Source organism: Phyllopteryx taeniolatus, chromosome 1, assembly GCF_024500385.1.
Source record: "Phyllopteryx taeniolatus isolate TA_2022b chromosome 1, UOR_Ptae_1.2, whole genome shotgun sequence".
Taxonomy (NCBI): domain Eukaryota; kingdom Metazoa; phylum Chordata; class Actinopteri; order Syngnathiformes; family Syngnathidae; genus Phyllopteryx; species Phyllopteryx taeniolatus.
In genome coordinates, this window is record NC_084502.1 from 18,944,992 (window position 1) to 18,967,878 (window position 22,887).

A 22,887-nucleotide genomic window follows, 5' to 3' on the forward strand; every position below is an offset into this window, starting at 1 on the left:
GGGCCAATCAGGAGGACGAGTTGGACTGAATGGAAATAACAGGAGAGAACACTGCTGCAGAGGTCTTTGTCGTTCTCCTCTGTGTCATTTCCCCCTTCATTTAACAAAAGCGCTATCTCTCCTCTGCCGGGGCCTATTCTAAAGAATTTCCCAGGATGCGGCTTCCAAAAGAGAAATATGATTACTCCGGAACAAGGAAAAGAAAGACCAGGGAAAAATATGTAAAGCGAGCAAAGGGAGGTTCTTTTGGCTTCACGGAAGATGTTTGTCTAAATAAAAAAGGCTGAGAAAAACTGCTGCAATTGTAACAATCCATTAGAATTATCTCATAAAAGATAATCTGACATAGCCAATGGGAAAGCAGGGATTTCATTTTCACTATTATTACTCTTTATGGGATAGAGTTGAACTCATGTGCGTCTAGTTCTTTACTTTGAAATACATCAAAACACCAAATTTGTCCAGATCAAATAAAAGTATTTTGTTGAGTGCCTCTTCTATCCGAAAACGGTGCTTTAATCAGCCCTCTCCTGTGAGAGAGATGGCTTGTTTGCAGCTGCGTGAGCCCTCCTCACAGGGCGTCATCAACTTATCGATTGCTCTGATGGGAAAAGTGGTTTTGATCAGTGGCGGTTGTTATTGACAGCTGCTGGCCTCACCTCGCCAGAGAAGCCGCGCTTCAAAAAAGGAGGATAATTCACTGGTTTGGACACAAACAAAGGAGACAATCACAGATCGAGTAGATATGCGCGGATGGCAGGATTCAGCAACATGGCCCGAAATGTGGTGCAGCCCCTGCTGTTGTAATTATAGCGTAGAAACCCAATATTTGCCTTGAGAAATGGAACAACAAAAGCATTATGAACTGCATCTCTCTGTAAACTGCCTCAACTCCTACCGCTGCAGAAGCTGCAAATATAAGAAAATCATCTGTACTTTTGCGCACCATTTCCTTCCCTTTCACCCTATCCTAATTAAACACTGCCCGCTCCCTGGTGTCCTCCCTGTACGCTCATATCCTCCCACCAGCTCTACCGGCTGCCTCAGTGCATCTCTTTGTGTTTGGCGCGATTTAAAAAGCTGTTCATTATTCATAGGACTTTCTCTGTCTGCCTATTGACCATCTTCAGCCTTTAACGTGATCAAATAGTAAGTGGCGGATTGCTGCCCTCCATGCCCTCAACCAGAGGGCACTCTGGCAGCCGTCGCAATTAAAAGTCTGGGAGACGAGCGTGAGTAAAAGAAGGTTGAGCTGTGCTATCTGAATGCGTCATGGCATGTTGGTTTAAATCAAAAGGCTCCTATGTACGACTTGTGCTCATGTGCACACAGTGTACTTGAAAATCCAGTATGAGTCTCAATCAATATTTCAGCACGCTTTCAAATCTATTATACATGCATCTCAATCTTTTTCCCTTCTCTCGATCAGGGAAGTGCGTGAATTTGCCAATGGATCTGTGTGTTTGGAGTGTGATAGCCAGTGCGAGAGGATGGACGGTAACGCCATGACGTGTCTCGGCCAGGTAAGAATTTTTATATGCGAGTCTGTTGTTGGACTTAAGTCAGGATAATGTGATAATCAATGATTACTGAGTGCAGACTCAGAATAGCTTTGTAAGATTTGTTTATGGTCTTCCATAAATCAACAAATCTCAAAAACATGAGAAAAAAACATAGTCTTTTTTAAAATGCGGAATTAAAACAAAAACAGAACTTTTGTCATTAATGTGCAAAAAAAAAAACACGCAGCACAGTATGACTCCTAGTAATATTTTTTTACAATGATGTACTGCATTATAAAACAACCAAAGAACATATTCACTCCCATTTACGCAGTGTCCCTGAACGCACCTGGCGCACGCAGGCTGCTGCGACATCCCTGCCAAATGTAAACAAGAATGGCGGTTGCCAAATACGATGTTCATCCCCGTCATATGAAGGCTCGTATATAGTGTGTCCAGACGGGTTTTGTCCTGGAAGTCCCTAGCAAAACCTGACACTCTTGAATGAAAATGAACTTTCGTTCATAAACCGTTCTTTGACGCCAGAATGAGCACGTTCTCAGTAACGTTCATCAGGCAGAAATGAACTAATCTCATTTCACGTTTGCCCAAAATATGAACTAGTTCTTGAACCTTCGTTCATTGAACTTGTTTAGGTACAACACTGCACTTGTTCCTCCTAAATATTAAATGTACCTTTCAAAATTGGAGTTAAATTTAACATTTTGGCACAGAAGAAACACAATAAGAAATTTCACTTTTCATTCGCCTGTCATTTGTAAACATCTGTACCTTGACAGAACATAGTGTGCCGCATGACGAATTCAGTCTAAGTGAATGTTTGTGTAGTAAGACAAGCGCAACAGGCTGAATGTGCAATGCCGGTTTCAGTTGAGTAAAAAACCAATCATCCGCAAATACAGTACATTTGTAGACACCCTCGAATGCATTCAGACATCTCTGTTCACGAACTGTTACACGCACACGCACACAAACACACACACACACACAACAAATTTGCACATTTTCAATTAATGTGTGTAGATGAATGTGGCAAACAAAGATGACCCTGTCCATCAGGATGCTACAACACCATGAATGCACAGTACTGCTGTTATTTTGTCTGTTCAGACACACAGGTCTTATTAATTCATAAGCCTGCTGCAGCTGAGCTTGTGCGCTCTTACCACCTGTCATCTCCACCATTGCCATCCCCGTGCGCTACCTTGACACGACCTGATTCTGTTGATTGCCGCCTTCAACATAGAGGTGTGCTGGAATACACTCCAGGCAATTTGCGCTCGACATGTTATAAATCACATGGCCCGCCAGCCACGTTAGCCACAGCAGGAAGTGAGCACGTTAACAGGATTTGCCAGGTTTCAATTTGATTTTGTCATATGCTACTTTTATTCGTTATTTTCTGCATTGACACTTTAATATCCTGTTTCGTTCCTGTTTCTCTGTGGCCGACGTTTTGTTTTAGCTATCTTTAATCTTTTTATTCCCCTCTCATTTCACCTCTGGGCTACCACCGTGCTGCTGATCCAGGGTCCGGACCAGTGTGTGAGCTGCCTCCACTTCAAAGACGGGCCCAACTGTGTGGAGAAGTGCCCCGACGGCCTACAGGGAGCCAACAGTTTCATATTTAAGTACGCCAAGGCCAACAACGAGTGTCATCCCTGCCACGCCAACTGCACCCAGGGGTAAGAGAAGTCTTCATCTAGCTAGAGTGCCAGATTTACCACAGCTCAGTCCTAGCGTCAGCACCACGACTATGCGGTTGTATCTTATAAATCATATCTGTTAATACAAGGACACAAGAAAATGGGGGGGGGGAAAACACTCCAGACTCTGGCACAACACTCTTGTTGGCATGACAACAGCTGCATTGTGCTCTCTTTCTTCTAACCCTGCCTTTGAGGTCTTCTGCATTTACATCAAAACACTAAGAAAGTAGGAGCAGAGGTCAGAGGTCAGCATGGCAGAACTAATTGGCCTTCAGGACACTCTCACAGGGCCTGCAATTAGGGGGATCAGCGATTGAAGGGCAACAGACCACAATCAGATGAGGGTGAATTATATCTGGTCACTCTTTGTTGTCCAGAGAGCAGCTTTATTCACTGGCTTATAGATCAAAGTGGTTTTACACTCCCCAACAGTGTTTCTTTGATGTGAAGCAAGCAACAACATGGTTTCTCCTCCTGTCAAATAGTGATGAGTGGTCAGCCATGCTCGGGATTTAATTTCGTCCTTGGTGACAGCTGAGTGACGCAGGAGAAAGACAAACAGAGGTTTACTCATAACCTGTCCATGTTTTAATAATGGATGACATCTCTGCTTTCTCTGCCCTGCAGGTGCGCCGGGCCCAGACTCCAAGATTGTGTTGGGATGATGGACAGGTAAAGGATCTCGGAAAACATTTATAATGTTGACTGGGAAACCGGATATGCTGCCACTGCCCAAATGCCCAAATCTACATGATATACAGTAGACAAAAGTATTGAGACCTACTGTGCTGTATCTCAATGATAAATCAAGGGTAGACAGGACATCGCAAATGCTCTTCAGGATCAATGGACAAAAAAAAATCCCTTGATTCCAATATTGTTTTAGTATAGTAAATATCAGCCTTTTGCTGATCTCACAAAGTCTCCAAAATTGGAGGGCGTAAAAACAATCAGTAGTACAGTGGACAATATGGCACAACAACCCTATTAGCATGCACATCAAAATAAGTTATTTTAACAATTAGAGCAAATGTGACTCATTAGAACTGAGCCAAAACAGCGCAGTAGTAAGAGGGTATCCATTAAAGTACAAACGAGTACTTGTACTTGCCTCTGGGGGCTTCTCTGCTCACACAATGGTGCCATTCCCGCGTTTTATCTGGCAGCAACCCCAAGTCGCCTATTCGCCTGTAAATCCTCTCCTCCTAATTAGAGAAGTCCTTCCCGTTGTCTCACCTTGTGCCGTCTGACTGTCTGCTTCTCACTCTTCTGTTGTCTTCTTTCTACTTCCATGACCCTGCCTTTTTTGCTATTTTCTTCTCATCCCAAATCCTTTTTTTCTGTTTTCCTGCTCCCCTTCCCTTCACATATTTTTTTTTCTTCCATGTCCTTTTCACCCCCTCTCAATTCTTTTTGTCTCCTTGCTTCTCATCCTCGTCGACCTAATCACTCCAAACTCCTACATTACTATTCACAATGTGGCTGTGTATCTCGTTATATTGAAACTCAAAGCCTCTTTGTGTATTTCAAGCGCCACCCCCGTCGCTCCCCTATTTTGGTCCGCCACAATCGATACAGCATCTCGTGCTGCCGCCGTAGTGCTGTGCTACACGAATGTTCCATTAGTCGCTAATGGCCTCTGCAACGAATAGTTTTAAATGTTGAGTATGCGGTAGCATCAGGTTTTTGTTTAATACCAAGTTGCCGCCTTTGCCTAAGACATGAGAGCAAGTGGTATGTAAATATCAAACGCATTAGTTGAGTTTTTAACCAGTAAGCACAGTTCTCCGAAAAGACTCCCATTTTTGACAGATTCCATCCCTCACATTCAAGTGTTAAAGAAAAGCTTCTTGAGCACACATGAGATATGGATGAAATGCAGATAAAAGATGCTTTATCTCCTCCATAGCCAGTTCTCCCAACCTTGAAAAAGGAAGCATCTCTTACATGGAAAATGCTGCATTTTCAGTGTTTGCAGTTTTTTTGTGTGTGTGTGTCCATCAAGTTGTCATTTTATTTGTAGTTTGAGTCACTGCACCCCCACCTATTTCTCCTGTCTCTGCAGGACGCCCCTCATCGCCGCCGGAATCATCGGCAGCCTGTTCATCATCGTCATTGTGGCGCTCAGTGTTGCCGTCTATGTTCGGCGAAAAAGCATAAAAAAGAAGAGGGCCTTGCGTCGCTTCCTAGAGACCGAGGTGAGCTTGTGTGTAAGTTTTTGGGTGTTAGGAATGTATTTTTGTACTCAGTGCTCATTTTTGGCATGCGTTGTTGCATATCGTCAGCCAATAAATATCACCAACACACACACGTACTGTAGCTGTCCCTTCAGATCAATGAACAAGTGAGACATTTTCAGAAGGGTATTTCACTCTATTTGTAGATTACTACCATCAGTAGGGTTGAGCATCGAGAATTGAGAACTGATTGGAACCAGGACTAACATTCCGGTTCTCCTGTAATCGTTCAAATAAAAACAAATTTTGTACCCAGTTTCGATGCCTAATGCCGAACCCGAAGAAGAAATTGGCCAAAACCAACAAAGAAGCGGTGAAAACCAACAAAGAAGAGCGCGCCCAATGGCCACGGTGAACGATAGTATATCTTAAATTTGTTAAAGTGAGCTCCGATTGAAATGACATCCATCCATCCATCCATTTTCTGTACCGCTTCTCCTCACTAGGGTCGCGGGCGTGCTGGAGCCTATCCCAGCTATCTTCGGGCGAGAGGCGGGGTACACCCTGAACTGGTCGCCAGTCAATTGCAGGACACATATAAACAAACAACCATTCGCACTCACATTCACACCTACGGGCAATTTAGAGTCTTCAATCAACCTACCACGCATGTTTTTGGGATGTGGGAGGAAACCGGTGCGCCTGGAGAAAACCCACGCAGGCGGGGCCAGGATTTGAAACCCGGTCCTCAGAACTGTGAGGCAGATGTGCTAACCAGTCGTGCCGCCCATTGAAATGACAAATACATTTAATTTTACAACTCCTGACCTCTACTACCGAAATGCAGTGGTATATATTTATAATTTACTCCAATAAGTTAAGAAAACAAATTTCTTTTTAGACCATAATTTGATAAACGCTTCACAGTATCACAAACACTAACCTCGTGCCTCATCGGTGGCTACGTAAAGGAATCAACGTGTTTTACAAAGCATTTGGTTCCATTTAGTACTCTTTTTCATGGCGTCTCGTTTTACTTTCATTTTTACCGGTGTCGTATGGAGTTACTTTTCGTGCCAAAATGCTGAGTTAGGGGGCCTACCCTTCAAAATAAAAGGCTACATGCTTAGAATAGGAAGTCAAGTTAAAATTTGCACATTGAAACCATTTGACGTGATAAAACAATCCCAAATAACTATTTTAACAATGCTATATTTAACTTTTAGCTGAAACATTCATTAATGAATATTAAGTCAATTGGGTTAGTTCCACACACATTGCCTTTCAGTTAATAGGTTTGATATTGATGGTGGTTATAAAGAACTCCGAGTCAAATGTTCATTGTGGTCTATGTTGCGGGCTGGTAAGAAAATTGATGTTCATAATTTGGACACCCTTGATTTAAACCAAGAATTTTTTTTTTTCACCCAGCCCCCTAAAAGAATCGGAATCGAGAATCGTTTGGAACCCGAATGGAAATGAGGAACCGGAATCGTGAACGGAATCGCTCAAATTCAAACGATGCCCAACTCTAACCATCAGACACATAGGCAGTCATTAAACAGCAAGAAAACTAAGTAGAAATGAACACAATATCAGTTTCAAGATCAGGACAAAATGCAATGAAGCATGCAAGTGTCTTTTTGTAAGACAAAGAAAATGACCTTATTCCACTAATCTAAAATTGAAGATATCAGCTTTGGTTATTTTTGTGTAGCTAACATTCAAAGGTCAAAATGTGAATAATGGAATGGGGAACATAAATACAATTACGTCGGTGAAAATGAACATTTACCTTTGGTCTTGCACGGATATTGTTCTTAAAATTCAGGACTTATTTTTCCTTGCTTTGTGTCCTGAAGCTCCTTTCTCCAAAGTCCTAGAGAGAGCAAATTACTCTCAAATATCTCTTAGCCTAATTCTGTGGCATCATCTTTTAAAGAGGTTTGCTACAAAAGCTTTAAAAAATGGACATGATTACCTAAGAGTACATTTCATTTACACATACATCACAAATGAATGCTGTAGACCCCAGAGAGCAAATAAAACATCCGAAAAGAATCCTTAATTTAGAATTTTACGGTTAATTACACCTAACTAGACGTGGAGGCATTTTTGCACTCAGTTTTCCATGCAGGGCATTCTCCCCCACATCAATTCCATGGATCACCTCTGTGTTGCCGCACATGCGCACACCTCAGGGTGAGGTTCAGTTGTATCATCGCCGCAGGCCCTGCAACTGGCCCACAGGAGTCCGCTTGTCATTCCACGTTTGGATTATTTTCAGGTGGAGGGACCAGCTTGTAGGCAGCTGTCAGGCTGGAGGCAGAGCAGGGCAGTCGCAGGAATTTTCTGCCTCCTCTCAGCACCACACATCCATCTTAAACAGCTTACGACAGCCACTGGACATCAATACTTACAGACACAGTAACGTGTGGATGAAGAAGAGTGCAACAAAACCAGAGAAAGTCCCTCCATCCATTTTCTATACCTTTTACTGTATCGTCATTGGGGTTGACTTGGGGAGACAGGCAGGGTACACCTTTGTCAGCCAGTCCAGGGCGCATATTGACAAACAACAATTCACACTCACATTCACACCTAAGGACAATTAGTAGTCTTTAGTGACCCTAACACACATGGTTTTGCAATGTGGGAGGAAGCAGGATTGCCCGAAAAAAAAAAAAAAAACATGCAAGCGCTGGAAGAACATGCAAACTCCACACACACATCAAGGCTGGAGCCCGGATTTGAACCCCAATGGATGTGCTAACCAACCAGAAGTCTTGCCTCTTAATTGTATGTAAAATCTAAACATAAGAAGGACAGGTGAAGTGCAGTACTGGTTCATACACTATAGTGACATAGGACATCCTTCTTCGAGATTTTGGAGTGTGTCTGTGGGTCGTAATCTGTGTTCTAGTTAACCCCAGGGGTGTTTGATGGGGTTGACATCAGGTTCAAGTTCTTCAACACCATACTCATTCAAGCATTGTGGACCTTGGTTTGTGAAGAGAAAAGGACCTTCCTCAAATTCTTGTGTTAAAGCATTGTGCAAAAAGCTATTTGGTTTCAGTGTCTTTTTCAAAAACCACGAGATAAATGTTTGAAATATACATCATCTAAGGATGCTCCTTTCAAGGTGAGGATAGGGGAAAGGCTGAGTTAAAAGATGAATGAGTCACAGGGGAGATATAAAAATGGGTTCGCAGATCAAAACTGAGCAAAAAAAGAAATGAGATACAGCAAGAAAAGACAGCGGATGGCAAAACAAAGGAATGAAATAAGTGTGCTTTGCATGTCAACAGTCTTCACACGGGTGTTTGATATTAAAATGGTGGCTGCGTCCTCAGATCCCAGTTTGACAGCGTGTACTGGAGGCATCTTTTTCTCAACTGACACAAGAGGTGAGCTCTCAGTTTCACCCTCTACACAAAAAAAAAGACAAGGGGGCAGACACTGAGCCCATAGCCTTCATCCAGACACTCTTGATCTCAGTCATCAGGGTCTGTTATCTGTTTGAATTGAGGATCGAAGCCGAATGGGCAGTTTCATCAGACAAAAAGAGCCTTGGAAAAGTGTCGAACTGAAAGTGAGGGGTACAGACGCCCCTTGTATGTTAGGAAGCCAAACGCTAGCGTAAGCAGAGGAAAGTGTTTGAGGCAATAGAGTCAAGCCTTTGTGCTGAAGTATTTCTAGAGCCATTTGTTCTCCTTCAATCAAGACATTTTAGGCAATTACAGGTATATGCATCCAACTTTGGGGAACGTCGTTTTCAGTTCCAAAACGCCCGCGCCAGTGCACAAGGTCCAACTTCACTGACGTCTGACAAACATCCCCATGAACGGAAATGCTCTAATAATATCTTGGAAAAACTCTTCTCAGAAGAGAAAACTATATATTTATTCCATTTTATTTTGCTGTACATATTATGGCCACACTATGTCTCAGTATCGTTTCTAATTCTCACATTTCTAAAATCACTACTTTTCAGGAAATACAAAAAAACACACCATCTTGCTTAAGTTACCTAACTCAGCATTGTTCAAGTTGTTATCATACCTTATATTGCTGTCTTATTCCGTTGTGCACCAACATCAACACAGCGCCACCCCTAAAATAATTTAATATGCTAAATAGCTAAAACACTCTTTATTACAGTTTAATACTTCACAAAAGCAAGCAACTGTAGTTACATCGTCTTCCCCAAACTCTTTCACAAAGGTCTTACACCCATGAGTGATGCAATAAATAAAACAATCAGCTGACTGAGCAGTTTTAAATGACTCCGCATCAATTTACCTTCGTGGCTGACCAGTTTCTTCTGCACCAAAGCATTACAGCAATCACTTTTTAACAAAGCAGGCTTACTCAGATGTATCTAATAGGGGTGTAATGATTCGTTTTGGCAACAATTGGATTTGTAAAATGATTTGTGGTTGCCGATTTGATTCAAGGATAATATTGGATCATTTAGAATGATCTGATCTGATATTATCTGCAGGTTGGCTGTCCTTCCCTCACAGGGTGTAGCACTACAGCCCCATGCAACACTCATATTTAATGTTTCATTGTTGTAGATAATGTAATGACTTACTTTTCTCATCCTGTTTACAATTAGTGCTTTGTCTTTTGTCTTCGTTTCTCTCTCCCCTCTAGAAACTTTGTTCTGTTCGACTCTGAATCTAAATAAACTTCCATTATAATACTAACAAAATCACAGTGGAAGCTTAAAAACTCCACTGTGACACAGTAAAACTGTTCCGACACAAAAGGGATACAGATCTTCCATTCTGTTTGACCAAACAGCCGAACAGGACAAAAAAAAAAAGAAATGAGTCAGTAAATTTTGAAACCAAAAATTCAACCGGTGTGACTGTGGAATCAGTACCTACATACTGGACAGTGCAGGTGAAATTTCCTAGATTCCTGTTTATCCTTGTAAGGGGATCATTAAATATGAAGATTTTCCTGATGTACTTGTATTTCTTTGCAGTAAAACAAAGGGGCACAGCAACTTATTGTTATTTATAATATTTCAGCTATGATTTTACTGGTTCTGCTATTTTTTTCCCCTCAAAGCAAGATGTTTAATTGGTGCCAGAATTATGAGAGTGTCCTTGTCAAAATGGCTCCACTGTAAGGAGTCCCTAGCTGGACCCAAAGTTTGAGAATCCCTGTTCAAAGAGTCAAAAACTAATGGCTAGAAATGACCAATATGTTTTCATGAGGGAAATCTTTTCAGAATAGTGTAAATAATACATAGAGGGCTAAATAAATGAATATACATGCTCTTCGGAGCACATGGTGAGCTTTGGAAACAGCGTCCACAAGTTCTCCTCTTTTTGTACCACAAAGTTTCATTCTTTCAAAAGCTACAAATATTTCTACGGCAGCCGCAATAGTTTGTGCATTGAGCAACACTCTCAGCATTTGTACTGTACATATTTTGACAGTATAATCACATTCACAGCACACTCACGCTGAGTAATGTATTGGTCACAAACGTGTCTATGTTAGCGGCTACAGAGCTAAGCTTGCGAGCTTGAAAGGCTTTCAACATGCAGGGCGAGGCCAGTCACGCACATACTGTGATGTCTCAGTCCACCCACTGGAGGCACTACGGAGGGAAATGTCTAGATTTTGGAATACGAGGAAGTAAAGAGACAAAGAAGCATTTAGTGTAGTAAAAGAAAAAGTTAGCATTGCGGGGAGACTAACTGCTGTGTGCTAACTGAAAAGATAAAGCTAAGTAATAGTATTTACGTATTTCATAGAAAGAAAACACATGCACACCTCCATATAAAGTCTGTCGTGCGTGAATCCAATGTTATTTCCTAGTCTCGATACAATCGATTAAATAACTTTTAAAATGATTTAAATCAATATCATTTCATCTGGAAGGCTAACCACCTGTGCACAGACCAATCCAATTGGATCGTAGGAGAAAAAAGAGATACTTTGATATAATGAATGAATCATTACAAGCCTAGTATCTAACCTATTTTCACTAGTTATTGTATATATAAAAAAAAAAAAAAAAACATCCAGACTTTCAATCTTGAGGCGACATAATGCCGCACGGCTCCTGAAGAGTAAGGAAAGAGGCAGAGTTTTACAAAACCTCTCAGACAGTTCATCTTTCGGGAGCGTTAATAGATTTTTTTGAAGCTATTTTCAACAATTTAAATTTGATAATAATGCATAAAAAAGACAGATGACGTAGGGACAAACCAATTGTAGCGATTTTTGAAAAAAAATAGGAAATTGAACACATTTGGACAAGTTTTCTGCCTGATGGCGTCAATATGAAAAGAGTGTGTGATTTGAGGCAGATTTGTGTCACTGGACCTCAACACCATTTTCAATTATGTAGCAAATGAGTTTCGGAAGGAAATGTGATCCCAGCTGGATTGATTTTTATTTTTTATCAATCCAAAGAGGAGCAACTGGTAATTAATCTTCACTGTCAGTTAATTTTGTTTGTACACATCCACATTTTTAATTCAAGTTTTGCATTATTACAATGTCCTAAAGGCAGTTGGTGTTAAAAATACAAAGCACCCAGTAATATGATAATAATAACTTTATGATGATTTTAGAATGCAGCCCTATGGGGGGCACAAGTCAGTGCAAACTGTAGGCCGGTCCCAAGCCCGGATAAATGCAGAGGGTTGCGTCAGGAAGGGCATCCGGCTTAAAACCTTGCCAAACAAATATGAGCGTTCATCCAAAGAATTCCATACCGGATCGGTCGTGGCCCGGGTTAACAACGTCCGCCACCGGCGCCGTCAACCTGCAGGGCGCTGTTGGAAATTCAGCTACTGTGGGTCGAAGTCGAAGTCAAAGAAGAAGAAGAAGAGGTGGAAAGCGGGTTCTTCGGCAGAAAGAGAAGAGGAAAACACAGAGCCTAGAACTGAATGTGGGGACTTTGAATGTTGGGACTATGACAGGAAAATCCCGGGAGTTGGTTGACATGATGATTAGGAGAAAGGTTGATATATTGTGTGTCCAGGAGACCAGGTGGAAAGGCAGTAAGGCTAGAAGTTTAGGGGCAGGGTTTGAATTATTTTACCATGGTGTAGATGGGGAAGAGAAATGGAGTCGGGGTTATTTTAAAAGAAGAGTTGACTAAGAATGTCTTGGAGGTGAAAAGAGTATCAGATCGAGTGATGAGGCTGAAACTTGAAATTGAGGGTGTTATGTGTAATGTGATTACTGGCTATGCCCCACAGGTAGGATGTGACATTGAGGTGAAAGAGAAATTCTGGAAGGAGCTAGACGAAGTAGTTCTGAGCATCCCAGACAGAGAGAGAGTTGTGATTGGTGCAGATTGTAATGGACATGTTGGTAAAGGTAATAAGGGTGATGAAGAAGTGATGGGTAAGTACGGTATCCAGGAAAGGAACTTGGAGGGACAGATGGTGGTAGACTTTGCAACAAGGATGCAAATGGCTGTAGTGAACACTTTTTTCCAGAAGAGGCACGAACATAGGGTGACCTACAAGAGCGGAGGTAGAAGCACACAGGTGGATTACATCTTGTGCAGACGATGTAATCTGAAGGAGGTTACCAACTGTAAGGTAGTGGTAGGGGAGAGTGTGGCTAGACAGCATAGGATGGTGGTGTGTAAGATGACTCTGGTGGTGGGGAGGAAAATTAGGAAGACAAAGGCAGAGAAGAGAACCATGTGGTGGAAGCTGAGACAGGACGAGTGTTGTGCAGCTTTTCGGGAAGAGGTGATACAGGCTCTCGGTGGACGGGAATAGCTTCCAGAAGACTGGACCACTGCAGCCAAGGTGATCAGAGAAGCAGGCAGGAGAGTACTTGGTGTATCTTCTGGCAGGAAAGGAGAGAAGGAGACTTGATGGTGGAACCTCACAGTACAGGAAATCATACAAGGAAAACGGTTAGCTAAGAAGAAGTGGGACACTGAGAGGACCGAGGAGAGGCGAAAGGAATACATTGAGATGCGACACAGGGCAAAGGTAGAGGTGGCAAAGGCAAAACAAGAGGCATATGATGACATGTGTGGCAGGTTGGACACTAAAGAAGGAGAAAAGGATCTATACAGGCTGGCCAGACAGAGGGATAGAGATGGGAAGGATGTGCAGCAGGTTAGGGTGATTAAGGATAGAAATGGAAATATGTTGACTGGTGCCAGCAGTGTGCTAGGTAGATGGAAAGAATACTTCGAGGAGTTGATGAATGAGGAAAATGATAGAGAAGGGAGAGTAGAAGAGGCAAGTGTGGTGGACCAGGAAGTGGTAATGATTAGTAAGGGGGAAGTTAGAAAGGCATTAAAGAGAATGAAAAATGGAAAGGCAGTTGGTCCTGATGACATTCCTGTGGAGGTATGGAAGCATCTAGGAGAGGTGGCTGTGGAGTTTTTGACCAGCTTGTTCAATAGAATTCTAGTGCGTGAGAAGATGCCTGAGGAATGGAGGAAAAGTGTACTGGTGCCCATTTTTAAGAACAAAGGTGATGTGCAGAGCTGTGGCAACTATAGAGGAATAAAGTTGATGAGCCACACAATGAAGTTATGGGAAAGAGTAGTGGAGGCTAGACTCAGGACAGAAGTGAGTATTTGCGAGCAACAGTATGGTTTCATGCCTAGAAAGAGTACCACAGATGCATTATTTGGCTTGATGGAAAAGTACAGAGAAGGTCAGAAGGAGCTACATTGTGTCTTTGTAGATCTAGAGAAAGCCTATGACAGAGTACCCAGAGAGGAACTGTGGTACTGCATGCGGAAGTCTGGAGTGGCAGAGAAGTATGTTAGAATAATACAGGACATGTACGAGGGCAGCAGAACAGCGGTGAGGTGTGCTGTCGGTGTGACAGAAGAATTTAAGGTGGACGTGGGACTGCATCAGGGATCAGCCCTGAGCCACTTCCTTTTTGCAGTGGTGATGGATAGGCTGACAGATGAGGTTAGACTGGAATCCCCGTGGACCATGATGTTTGCAGATGACATTGTGATCTGCAGTGAAAGCAGGGAGCAGCTGGAGGAACAGTTAGAAAGATGGAGGCATGCACTGGAAAGAAGAGGAATGAAGATTAGCCGAAGTAAAACAGAATATATGTGCATGAATGAGAGGGGTGGTGGGGGAAGAATGAGGCTACAGGGAGAAGAGATGGCAAAGGTAGAGGACTTTAAATACTTGGGGTCAACCGTCCAGAGCAATGGTGAGTGTGGTCAGGAAGTGAAGAAACGGGTCCAAGCAGGTTGGAACGGGTGGAGGAAGGTGTCAGGTGTGTTATGTGACAGAAGAGTCTCTGCTAGGATGAAGGGCAAAGTTTATAAAACAGTGGTGAGGCCAGCCATGATGTACGGATGAGAGACAGTGGCACTGAAGAGACAGCAGGAAGCAGAGCTGGAGGTGGCGGAAATGAAGATGTTGAGGTTCGCTCTCGGAGTGACCAGGTTGGATAAAATTAGAAATGAGCTCATCAGAGGGACAGCCAAGGTTCGATGTTTTGGAGACAAAGTTAGAGAGAGCAGACTTCAATGGTTTGGACACGTCCAGAGGAGAGAGAGTGAGTATATTGGTAGAAGGATGATGAGGATGGAGCTGCCAGGCAAGAGAGCTAGAGGAAGACCAAAGAGAAGGTTGATGGATGTCGTGAGGGAAGACATGATGGCAGTTGGTGTTCGAGAGGAGGATGCAGGAGATAGGCTCTCATGGAAAAGGATGACGCGCTGTGGCGACCCCTAACGGGACAAGCCGAAAGGAAAAGAAGAAGAAGATGATGATTTTAGAATAATTTTGGATGAGAATGTTTTCCTGGAGACAGTGTTCAACTATTTTCTTTTCCCAACAAATCATCCAGTGAGCACTAAAAATTTACACCTGTGTGTTCATTAATGCATGAAGGTTATTAATTTTTCAAACGTTTTCTTGTTTAACGGTTGAGCACGTACCTTATTTGTCCAGCAAAGCTCGCATCACCTCCCCACTGCGCTTTCAGTGAAGCTCATTTAGCCAAGGCACGGTGTTATTAGCCAGTAAATAAAGTGGCACAGCAACATTGCAAGCTAAGAAGAGCTGGAGAGAATCTCATCTTCGGCCATTGGTGTGCATTTTATTTACCAGCTCAATCCAATCCTGTAGCTCTCTTGTCGGCTCTCCTTGTGGCTTCCGTCCAGCCGCGTCCTAATGAAACAATAACAGCTACGGCCTGTCACCATTTATTCTGATTACAGCTTCATCACGGTGTCGACTCTGTGCTGCCTCCCTCTAGCATCCCTCTTGCTTTCTTTTTACACGTGCTCCGTGTGATCAAACACGTGAATGCTAATCATGCTCTTAGCCAAAATACCATGCTAATATGATGGATGAAAACCAGCCCAGACAAAACTCTGTCCATTTATATTCCATATTACGAGGCTATTAAATACTAGCAAATACTCTTCTTAGAAAACCTTGTATACTGAAAACCCCGAAACTTGAAAATAATCCTTAGAACAAGTTTTCCCATAAAAAGTTTGGGAATTGAACCATCATAAAAATTTTCAACTGTACAGTACACTTTTTAGCATTCTTAAGTGGAGCTGGCTGATTTATAATAAACAATTTAAAACAAAATGTAAATACTTCATTTCTTTAAGTGGTAGATGCATAAGTGTATAGGTAATTGAATAAAGAGGATGACTGAAGACAAGTCTCATTACATAAATACCGCAGCAAGCTTTTTAACATTCTTACTGTGAGTATAACAAAGTATAACAAAATAAATTAACCACTGCAAGCAGTAAAATGTCTGAAAAATAAAATATGTGCTCATCCTTTAATAACAAGTGAAAGATGTTGCTCAAAGTGGAACGGGCGTTTACTGCTTGTGAGGTGAGTTGCTTCACATCTCATCATTGTTTGATGGGTTGAGGTCAGGGCCCTCATCCAAGCATGCCCAGTGGGACACAGTCATGCTGAAAAAAGTATCAGGCTGTCTCAAAACTGTTCCTACAAAGTTCACATTTACTAGTGAGAGGAAGAATTAGAATTCAGTGTGAGCCAAGGGGTCTACTGCAAGCCCAAATTGATGAATTCATTGATTAAGTTATTGTTTTTTTCCCAGCTCGGCCCGGTAACCAACTTCCTGCAGTGACATCACAGTGGGTCTCTGCTTCAGGGCCTGAATCCATGAAGCAACAAGTCACTGGCAGGCAGCCGGCGTAGTCATCCATTCTGTGCAGTGGGCAGGCAGGCAACGTGGTCACAGCTCTTATTGCAGTGATGGTTTTATGTCACGTCGAGTGAGTGTTCGAGTGGCTGACCAGCTGATGTATGGTCTCATTATATTGTTTGATGGCCGTGGTTGAGCAGCGTGATTATGCCGCTGATAAACCGCAGCGCGCCAGGGCTCCGATAGGCTCATTAAGACGCACATCGATCAGACGCATTGACTTCTTCATATGCTGGAATGTGTGTTTGGTACTTCGATATGAGCTTTTATTTGGGGGGGCCGCTGGATGTCGATATGGCTTTGCCAATATTTGTGAGTGTGGCTTTTCCATTTGCTGTCTAGTTGGATTTCTGCCTGGCTCTTACTTCTCTCGGTTAGCTCAGTTACAGGTGAAGCACTGCTTCTTTAGATTAAGAGGCTGAGGTTTTGCGGACTGGCGAGGTATGTGGCTGGCCAGCTGCTGGAATGTAACTGGGTGTCAGCTGTCACTGGATGCCAAGCGGGGCTCATCATAAACATTGGCACGGAATGGTTTGGTATGTGCACAGCTGGCGAGCAACGATTCTTTTTCTGCTGTGCAAGCAGCTGAGATGGCACTGGTTCAGCATGGGCATGCTCCCTCCAACCTCGGAAATGTTCACACCCTAGAAATATTTGTATTGCAGAGTGTGTGTGTGTGTGTGTTCGTGAGAGAAATGTATATGCAAGTTCCAAAATCATTGGTATCAGGATGGGAAGGTCACAGATGTTGAATGTTTTTGTCATTTGTATTTGACACAAATCTTCCTTCATTCTCACTGCTGACTTGCAAGACGTACATTATTATTTTTAATGGAACAGCCTCAACATGCTGAATGTTTCCAGCGTTAGATGTGTTTTGCAATCAGAGCACAAGAGGAAAATCTTTGACTGGAAGCTAAAAACGGCAGACTTCAACAATTCTGCATGCAGGCAATAGTGTTGCTGCAAGATAAATAGTTGAACTATACACCATGTGTGTGTTTTGTCAGCTGGTAGAGCCCCTGACCCCCAGTGGAACAGCCCCCAACCAGGCTCAACTGCGCATCCTGAAGGAGACTGAGTTAAAAAGGGTCAAGATTTTGGGCTCGGGGGCTTTTGGAACAGTCTACAAGGTAAGTGAGCCGGAGCACAAATTTGAATCACACCAGTTGATTTGTGTACTGTGTTTATTGAGACCTGGAGTTTCAGATTTATAATAATTGCTTCATTTTCTAGGGCATCTGGGTCCCAGAAGGAGAGACGGTGAAGATCCCAGTGGCTATTAAAATCCTAAACGAGACCACGGGCCCCAAAGCCAACGTGGAGTTCATGGACGTGCGTATTCCTGTCGCTTGCCACTTTGTTGGATTGCACACTTGGCTGTAAATTTTTATGAAAGTAGCATCTCAGGGATAAAAATGAACTGCCAAGACTGGATGAGACTATTAAAAACACCACTTGTTTATGATATGTGGCTTCTCTGGAGTCCCGCCAGGCTTGTGAAGTTTTTGTTTTTATCACCTCTTCCTGCCTCTCTTTTCCCCTCTCTTTTACCAATTTTTCTCTTCACACTCTTTTGATTTCACTGCTCCCATTTCGGAGTCCGGTGTTCTCTTCACCTCCATCCTCTCCTCTCTTTTACCCTCTGTCTCTCCTCTTCTCCTGTTTCTCCCAGCAGGATTCTGCATCCAGAGCCAATATGCTCGCTCTGTCAGCTTGTTAAACAGCAATCTAAAGGCAGGCTCACGCCTCGCCACTAAGAAGCCAGCCACTGGAGTGCCAGCTCCAAGCACACATGCTCACTCATATACACAAACACACACACACCACTACAACAAACAAAAAACGCTCCCCAAGCAGTGGTAGTGTGATTTGCAAGCGTTGGAAGACATGTGCTTGTGAGTGACCAGGTTGATGATTTTACTATATATATATATATATATATATATATATATATATATATATATATATATATATATGCACACACACACAGTGGGTACAGAAAGTATTCAGACCCCCTTACATTTTTCACTCCATGTTATATTGCAGCCATTTGCTAAATTCATTCAATTTAAGTTCATTTTCCCCTCATTAATGTACACACAGCACCCCAAAATGACAGAAAACAATGGAATTGTTGAAATTTTTGCAGATTTATTAAAAAAGAAAAACTGAAATATCACACAGCCATATGTATTCAGACCCTTTGCTGTGACACTCATATATTTAACTCGGGTGCCCCCATTTCTTCTGATCATCTTTGAGATGGTTCAACACCTTCATTGGAGTCCAGCTATGTTTGATTATACTGATTGGACTTGATTAGGAAAGCCACACACCTGTCTATATAATACCTTACAGCTCATATGAGAATCATGAAGTCAAAAGAACTGCCTGAAGAGCTCAGAGACAGGATTGTGGTAAGAGAGGGATCTGGCCAAGGTTACAAAAAAATTTCTGATGCACTTAAGGTACTTAAAAGCACAGTGGCCTCCATAATCATTAAATGGAAGAAGTTTGGGATGACCAGAACCCTTCCTAGAGCTGGCCGTCCGGTCAAACTGAGCAATCGGGGGAGAAGATTCTTCGTGAGAGAGGTAAAGAAGAACCCAAAGATCACTGTGGCTGAGCTCCAGAGATGCAGTCGGGAGATGGGAGAAAGTTCTCGAAAGTCAACCACCACTGCAGCCCTCCACCAGTCGGGGCTTTATGGCAGAGTGGCCCGACGGAAGCCTCTCCTCAGTGCAAAACACATGAAAGCCCACATGGAGTTTGCTAAAAAAAAAAAAAACAAAAAAAAAATACACGAAGGACTCCAAGATGGTGAGAAATAAGATTCTCTGGTCTGATGAGACCAAGATAGAAATTGTTGGCCTTAAATTTAAGTGGCATGTGTGGAGAAAACCAGACATTGCTCATCACCTGTCCAATACAGTACCAACAGTGAAGGATGGTGATGGCAGCATCTTGCTGTGGGGGTGTTTTTCAGCTGCAGGGACAGGACGACTGGTTGCAATCGAAGGAAAGATGAATGTGGCCAAGTACAGGGATATCCTGGAAGAAAACCTTCTCCAGAGTAATCAGGACCTCAGACTGGGCCGAAGGTTCACCTTCCAACAAGACAATGACCCTAAGCACACAGCTAAAATAACGAAGGAGTGGCTTCAGAACAACTCCGTGACTGTTCGTGAATGGCCCAGCCAGAGCCTTGACTTAAACCCAATTGAGCATCTCTGGAGAGACCTAAAAATGCCTGTCAACCAATGTTCACTATCCAACCTGACAGAACTGTAGAGGATCAGCTCGGAAGAATGGCAGAGGATCCCCAAATCCAGGTTTTGAAAAACTTGTTGCGCCATTCGCAAAGAGACTCATTGAGCTGTATTACCTCAAATAGGTGCTTCTACTAAATACTGAGCAAAGGGTCCTAATACTTATGGCTGCGTGATATTTCAGTTTTTCTTTTTTAATGAATCAGCAAAACTTCAACAATTCCGTTTTTTTCTGTCGATATGGTGTGCTGTGTGTACATAAATGAGGGGGAAAATGAACTTAAATGACTATAGCAAATGGCTGCACTAACACAGAGTGAAAAATTTCAGGGGGTCTGAATACGTTCCATACCCACTGTGCGTGTGCGTGTGTGTGTGTGTGTGTGTGTGTGTGTATATACTGGTTAGCACATCTGCCTCACAGTTCTGAGGTTCAGATCCCAGCCCCGCCTGTGTGGAGTTTGCATGTTCTCCCAGTGTCTGCGTAGCTTTTCTCCGGGTACTCCGGTTTCCTCCCACATCCCAAAAACATGCGTGGTAGGTTAATTGAACACTCTGAATTGCCCGTAGGTATTAATGTGAGTGCGAATGGTTGTTTGTTTATATGTGCCCTGCGATTGGCTGGCGACCAGTTCAGGGTGTACCCCGCCTCTCGCCCGGAGATAGCTGGGATAGGCTCCAGCACACCCGCGGCACCTAGTGCGGATAAGCGGATAATATAATAGACATAGTAGACCACTTATTCATTGTCTTCTTATGCTGTAATATGTAAGACGATCGTGTACGTGTGTCTTTGTGTAGCAAAATAAGTTAGATGGGAAAATAGGGTCATCTGGCAGTAATGGAGGTCAATGTACAGATGAGAAGATGAGAGAGAAGGCAAAACACAGCAGCACCCTCTAGCACGCCTTCATACATCAAAATACACATGCACACACGCGCGCACACACACACACACACACACACACAGGAGTAGAAAGCACAAGTTTAGCGCTGCATAATGTACAACTCCATGAAGCTTTGGGAGCCATCCCTACTTTTTTTGTCTTCTTTCACTCTCACCATCCTTTTCCTCTTCCTGCCAAGCTGTGTGCCTGATATGGAGGTGCTTGGAGCTGCAGAATGCTTGGGAGAGAGCAGGTGGTTTTATGACGTGGTCATGTATTGGCACTACTTTTAAATCAAGGTGTTTCCCTGGCCTGTGGCGCCTGTTTAGAATTAATCTACTGCCTCCCACATTACCACCAAGCTCCGTCTCTGATTCTATATTTAAAGTGGCACCTCATCTACGCATACGCTACTGTGAGGTGAAAGGTGTCCGAGGCTCATTCAGATCTGCCACGGCCTACATTTAATTGTGCTGGTGCAACATAGATGAAACTCTGTGTGAAATGTAGATGAAAAAGGCCGTGTCTATGCTGCTTTGAAGAGGTTTTCTGAAGTGTTTTCTTGAACTGTGAGAATACTCCACGAACAGATGCTGCATGCAAATGTAGTCAGCAACCCGTCTTCATTTATGCATCCACCTCCACTTGGATTATAGTGCACAAGTAGTCATGCATAATAGATACACGGAGAGGCCCTGAGTTCTACTATGAACACAGAAGCAGATATTTGTTGACAAATAGATATTATGACTCTAACAACTTGTCAGGTCTCTAAAACTTTCAACCTGTGAGCGGAATCAGAGTACCTCGCTTCATTCCAGATGGAGCGCCAGTCCTCTTAGTCCCTTTTTGTCTTTCACCCAGGAGGCGCTGATCATGGCCAGCATGGAACACCCGCACCTGGTGCGCCTACTGGGCGTCTGCTTGAGCCCCACCATCCAGCTGGTCACTCAACTTATGCCACACGGCTGCCTCCTCGACTATGTGCACGAGCACAAGGACAACATTGGGTCGCAGCTGCTGCTCAACTGGTGCGTCCAAATCGCCAAGGTGGGTGACTATAATCGAGAAGGAATCCACAAAACTCCATCCCAGACGTTTTTAAGCTATTTGCTTTTTGACAGGCCAAGCCTGGCCTTCCTATTGTTCCTGCTCATGATTGGTTTGCATCTTCTGGTGTCGCCTCGGTGCTTTTGTTCAAGTCTTGGTGAACAGTAGATTGTTATTTCTTGATGTCGGGATGACGTGTGAGACATTAGCTCAAGATCGCAAGCTAGCAAAATATCACTGTTGAAAGCCATGAAAAGATAAGTAAATGTAGGAAGTACGAAGAAGAGTGAAAAGAAAAATATGCATTCATCCTACCTGCGCAAAGCGGAGGTCCACCGCGGCTGCCAGAGGTATGGCGGGCTTTGTTGTGCTTCGGGGGAAGGAAGCATCGCGAGGAGCACCTCTCACCTGATCGATTACAAAGCGACGCTCAGACAGGCTCGATGTGTTTGAAGTGACGATGTGTCCTGCAATTCACATTAGTTGTCAACGCTATTTTCTTTATTGGGCGATTAACGTCTGCCCCTTATGTAAATAGTTACAGCCGCCGTTTTGTAGCCATTACTTCGCATTGAATACCACATTTCGATCGCATGGTCCAGTCACATGGGCAATCAGTGTCTTTCTTGTAATGTCATTTCATGTCACATGGGTTACGTGACCAATCAGATGCTTAAATACTGTAAGAAGGGAGTAAAGTGAGCGCTGTAGCAACGTTTTTTCCCCCGCCATGGCGGTGTGGCAGCCCGGTCATTATCAGGCCTTGACAAACGTCATCTGGCGGTCCATATATAATTGGCTGAAGGCCAGTTATGCCACAGGGGCCGCTAGTTGGCAACTGCGGCTTTATATTATTCCGTCTGAATTTTTTTGATCATGTCACAAACAATTTTGTTTAATCCTTCGTGAGAACTCTTACAATGTTTGTTTTTAGCTGCTGCTGTTTTCCTTGATCTACCCGTTCAATGCATGTTACTTAGTACACCTGTGGTTTCTTTCCACTCCAGAGCATGATTGTACTAAGCTTTGGTTCATGTTTGTGCAATTCCTTTTATTGGTTTTAAATCTTCTCCCAGCTTCAC

The 22,887-nt window shown here is 43.2% G+C and overlaps 1 protein-coding gene across 8 annotated transcripts in view; it reads left to right on the forward strand.

The window, feature by feature from the left end:
- The window catches only part of LOC133480110 (receptor tyrosine-protein kinase erbB-4-like), a 235,517-nt gene that overhangs the window by 144,828 nt on the left and 67,802 nt on the right, over nt 1-22,887 (forward strand). For 7 of the 8 annotated variants that reach the window (XR_009789197.1, XR_009789196.1, XM_061777837.1 and 4 more), the window contains exons 14-20: nt 1,430-1,523; nt 3,054-3,208; nt 3,860-3,904; nt 5,298-5,430; nt 17,607-17,729; nt 17,833-17,931; nt 21,620-21,805. Coding sequence is in view for 6 of the 8 variants with exons in the window: in XM_061777837.1 (XP_061633821.1) it covers nt 1,430-1,523; nt 3,054-3,208; nt 3,860-3,904; nt 5,298-5,430; nt 17,607-17,729; nt 17,833-17,931; nt 21,620-21,805 (835 nt within the window). In the remaining 2 variants the exon portion in view is untranslated. The remainder of the gene's footprint in view (nt 1-1,429; nt 1,524-3,053; nt 3,209-3,859; nt 3,905-5,297; nt 5,431-17,606; nt 17,730-17,832; nt 17,932-21,619; nt 21,806-22,887) is intronic. The other variant, XM_061777802.1, reaches the window with a different exon arrangement.